The following is a 5,000-nucleotide window of genomic DNA, read 5'->3' on the forward strand; positions in this document are numbered from 1 at the left end:
TCACTGTGACCACTGATCTGCATGTCGGGCACTTCCGGTCATGCGCAGTATGAAGCCGGGTGTACGCATCCCGGCTTCAGAGAGGTCTAGTGCGCATGACAGGAAGTGCCGGAACTTCTGATCAGTGGTCACAGGTACGCGCATCGATGCTGCATTGAATAGCATGTTAACATCCCCCTGTGGGCGTGCTAACATGCTAAGAGGGCGGAATGAGCGCAGGAACCTGGCCTCATTAACATATCATAAAGGATCTTTAGAAATACTTTTTCTAAAGATCTCTTTATCTATGCTAGAGTATACAGGGACGGTTAGGCAGGGATTAGCAATATGCACCCAGAACTGCTCGTGGTACTGGGTGCATATTGCACATGACAGGTTCCCTTTAACCCTAGACATCATGTTTACTAATGATGCATTTTTCTATTGAAATGCATTGGAAATAGTTTTTCATTTGGACATTATAGCGGAATCTACTCCAAAATCCAAGTGGAAAAAAAAACAAACAAACAACCCCTCTGTGTGAACAACACAGCCCAATGGGAAGACAAGGAGATGTAAAGCCAACTGACCTATCACAACCTGTAGAGTTCACCGACGGTAGACGTGATGGGCTAAGGTTAGGCGATGGTAGAAAACGCAACGTGGAGGAAGTCTATGCAATCTGGAAGTATTTAACAGTGACTCTGACTCGAAGTTTTCACGTGATAACATTACATCTCTGAGAAATAATTTAATATCATTCTTCATGCGATAAAAAAAACCAAAAAAAACAACTTCATAACATGCAAGTGTTAAAAAAAAAAAAATAAAAATAAAAAAATATAAGGTGCCTTGTGATGCTGGCAGTTTTATGTTTTAAGCATACAGTCTTTCCATGATATCACATCATGACTTCTCAAACAAACGTACCTTTTAGTAAGCTTCAAATGTATCAAAATACACAGTACTTTTGCATATTAGATATCCATTTTTTTTAACCCCTGAGTCAAGTAAAGAGGATTTTACATACAAAGAGGAAAACAGCCATTAAAAGCACTTACAATTTATTTGAAGGTACCTATAAAATGAACTTTTTTGTTTTTTGGATTATTTTCCAGGAAGACCAGGGTCAGATTCGTGCCTGTGCAGGGACATGTTCCCTTTGTGGTGCATGGAAGAATCTGGCAGAGATGTGTGTCTCATCGGGTTGAGATATGATGTGCATCGCCTCGGCTGTAACTCCAGCGGAGGAGATTGGTGCTTGTGATCCAGGAGGGACGTCAGGTTGTCCTCAGATGTTGCATTTAGATGGATTGCGGTAGAGATGGATTCTTTGGATTTTGGTGTGGGGTTTTCAAAGTCTACAAGTTCAGAGCTCTGTAAAAAAAAACAAGAAATATATACATGTCCCACTGTTTGAAAAGAGTAGAAGACCAATGTATTGTCAAGTTTGGCATGAATTACAACTTTTTATCCATGTTAAAATGTATTTTTTTGAAGCCATTTAAACTCTTATTCTACCTCAGCACATCAGACTCTCCCCTACCGTGGAAAGCTTCAAGAGGAACCTCAAGACCCACCTCTTCCAACAAGCCTACAACCTACAATAGCCCTCAGACCATCACCCATCCCCTGTAGACTGTGAGCCCTCGTGGGCAGGGTCCTCTCTCCTCCTATACCAGTCTGTTATGTACTGTTAATGATTGTTGTACGTATACCCTTTCACTTGTAAAGCGCCATGGAATAAATGGCGCTATAATAATAAATAATAATAATAATAATAATTATTATTTCCAAGAGTGAAAGGCATCACCTTTAGTAATGAGTGAGCACTACACTACCATGCTTGGGTGATCGGTACTCGTAACTAGGGATGAATGAGCACTATCATGCTCAGATTCTCGGTACTTGTAACTAGTGATGAGCGGGCACTACCATGCTTGGGTGCTCGGTACTCGTACCTAGTGATGAGCGGGCACTACCATGTTTGGGTGGTTGGTACTCATACCTAGTGATGAGCGGGCACTACCATGTTTGGGTGGTTGGTACTCATACCTAGTGATGAGCGAGCACTACCATGCTCGGTTGGTTGGTACTTGTAACCAGTAATGAGCGAGCACTACCATGTTCGGGTGGTTGGTACTCGTAACCAGTAATGAGCGAGCACTACCATGCTCAGGTGCTCGGTGCTCATAACTAGTGATGAGCGGGCACTACCATGCTCGAGTGCTCGGTACTCGTAACTAGTGATGAGGGAGCACTACCATGCTTGGGTTCTGGGTACTCATAACTAGTGATGAGCAAGCACTACCATGCTCGGGTGCTCGGTAACTAGTGATGAGGGAGCACTACCATGCTTGGGTTCTGGGTACTCGTAACTAGAGATAAGCGGGCACTGCCATGCTCAGGTGCTCAGTACTCATAATGAGTAATCAGACGCTCGGATGGGCACAACTCGTGTATCAAGTACTATGGAAAACAATGGTGGACTAGAGCATTTTTCTGGGAAATCTTCCAGAAAAATGCTAGAGTTTCCAATTAACTTCCATTATACTCGGGTACTCGAATTGCGCCCATCCGAGCATCCGACTGCTCATTACAAGTACCGAGCACGGTATTGCTCGCTCATCACTAGTTACGAGTACTGAGCACCCGAGCATGGTAGTGCTCACTCATCACTAGTTACCAGTACCGAGCACCTGAGCATGGTAGTGCTCGCTCATCACTAGTAACCAGTACCGAGCACCCGAGCATGGTAGTGCTCGCTCATCACTAGTTACTAGTACCGAGCACCCGAGCATGGTAGTGCTCGCTCATCACTAGTTACTAGTACCGAGCACCCGAGCATGGTAGTGCTCGCTCATTACTAGTTATTAGTACCGAGCACCCGAGCATGGTAGTGCTCACTCATCACTAGTTACGAGTACTGAGCACCCGAGCATGGTAGTGTCCGCTCATCACTAGTTACGAGTACTGAGCACCAAGCATGGTAGTGCTCGCTCATCACTAGTAACCAGTACCGAGCACCCGAGCATGGTAGTGCTCGCTCATCACTAGTTACTAGTACCGAGCACCCGAGCATGGTAGTGCTCGCTCATCACTAGTTACTAGTACCGAGCACCCGAGCATGGTAGTGCTCGCTCATCACTAGTTATTAGTACCGAGCACCCGAGCATGGTAGTGCTCACTCATCACTAGTTATGAGTACCGAGCACCCGAGCATGGTAGTGCTCGCTCATCACTAGTTACTAGTACCGAGCACCCGAGCATGGTAGTGCTCGCTCATCCCTAGTTACCAGTACCCAGCACCAGAGCATGGTAGTGCCCACTCATCACTAATCACCTTTTTTGTAGAACCAGTGCCAACTTAAATAGGCTTCGAAGTGTCCCATCGAAAAGAAGCGGTGGCCGCACATTTGTGCCACCACTCCATATCCTGTGCTACAAAAAACTATTTTTATACCTGTTTGCAATGTTCATAAAGTTGTATACATATGAAGTGTTTTCTACATGTTTAGTCTCTGTACTCGCCTGTGATGATGGAGTAAAGCTCCTGTCTGTTTTGATAGACGCACGGGGATGTTGACTGTGCGCTTGTCTGACCGCCGGCCTTTGATACTCAGAATTGGCTGTTACCATGCTGTAGGCTGGAGGAACAAGGGACGACGGTCTCTGCAGGAGCTGGAGAATAGCTTGGATATCAGCAGTCATTTGTGATTCCAGCCTGTAATTATAAATTAATTCTAAATTAATCCACATATTAAAAATCAACTTCACTTTTCTTCTCAGTGAGCGTGCTGCAGAAATGTGTCACATTGCAGCCGTTATTACGCTCTTCTTTTATCTTGGCTCAGATGTAATTAAAATAGGGCTAACAGGGAGACGGGAAAGATGAACGCTGTGCCGACCTCAGGCTGCAAAATGCAATGAGTAACAAGGTAGGAACATCGGCGGATTATTATATATTAGGAAAAACGTTATATTAGTAAATCAAACATGTTAGTAAAGACCCCCAGTGATGTCCGTCCAGTCACACTACTCCCCTAAACACAGTGCATTCCTGCAACTGCCACTAGAGGGAGCTCAGTGCATACAGATTTTAGCAGCTTCCACTGAGTTCTATAGCAGCTGAACTGCATTGATCCATATGCACTGATGGTTCGCTAGTAGTGCTTATAGGCAGACAATGTTTTATAATTTACTCTGCGGAGGGACACGGGGTTTGAAGCTCTCTGTGTGAAAACTAAACTTCTATAGGCAAGTATATATAAGTTATCAGCCACTGAATGCAAACTTTATTACTTTAAGGTTCTAAAACACTTACCATTCCTTGAATTTTGGTTCAAATAAAAATACAAATTCAATATATTACAGAGAAATATTTGCCAATCACTTGACTGACTGCAATACACATTACAACCACTGGGTGGACACACAGGTAGACAGTGACACACCTATAGCATAAACAACTCCAAACAGAGAATCGCAAAATGTTTTTTTTCCTCCAACTCTCGTCACCTTTTTTTCCCTCAAACTCTCGTCACCTTTTTTTTCCTCCAACTCTCGTCACCTTTTTTTTCCTTCAACTCTCATCACCTTTTTTTTCCTCCAACTCTCGTCACCTTTTTTCCTACAACTTTCATCCTCTTGAGCCATTCATCTCAAAATATGTTATGTCAAAAGAAAAAATATGGAAGGACAGATCGATAGTTATTTATTTATTTTTTTTTAGAAAACTTTTAATTAGACGGATCCTCTAATAAAAAGCACTACTACTAGGGTAATGAAGCATTAGATGGGACTGGAATTGAGCGGAATTTCATGAAATTCGATTTAGGCAGATTTGCTAATTTTATAAATAAATAAATCCAATGCAAATTGGATGAGTTTTAAAGGGGTTGAAAAAAAAATGCTCAAGTCTCCTCTGTTCTCCCCGTATCAGTCTTGCTTCTACTCTTACTGCTTCTGTCTTTTATCTTATATATCCATTGTAGGCCTTGGCCACTTCGGGCTGGGTGAGC

The 5,000-nt window shown here is 43.2% G+C and overlaps 1 protein-coding gene across 2 annotated transcripts in view; it reads right to left on the reverse strand.

Annotated features, from left to right (window-relative positions):
- Window positions 1-383: 383 nt before the first annotated feature.
- The window catches only part of KCNH7 (potassium voltage-gated channel subfamily H member 7), a 493,602-nt gene continuing 488,985 nt past the window's right edge, over window positions 384-5,000 (reverse strand). For both annotated transcript variants that reach the window (XM_075317266.1, XM_075317267.1), the window contains exons 16-17: window positions 3,511-3,703; window positions 384-1,356 (exon numbers count right to left, since the gene is read on the reverse strand). In XM_075317266.1, coding sequence (XP_075173381.1) covers window positions 1,087-1,356; window positions 3,511-3,703 — 463 coding nt within the window. In that variant the 3' untranslated portion in view covers window positions 384-1,086. The remainder of the gene's footprint in view (window positions 1,357-3,510; window positions 3,704-5,000) is intronic.

This window comes from Anomaloglossus baeobatrachus, chromosome 7, assembly GCF_048569485.1.
Source record: "Anomaloglossus baeobatrachus isolate aAnoBae1 chromosome 7, aAnoBae1.hap1, whole genome shotgun sequence".
NCBI lineage: Eukaryota > Metazoa > Chordata > Amphibia > Anura > Aromobatidae > Anomaloglossus > Anomaloglossus baeobatrachus.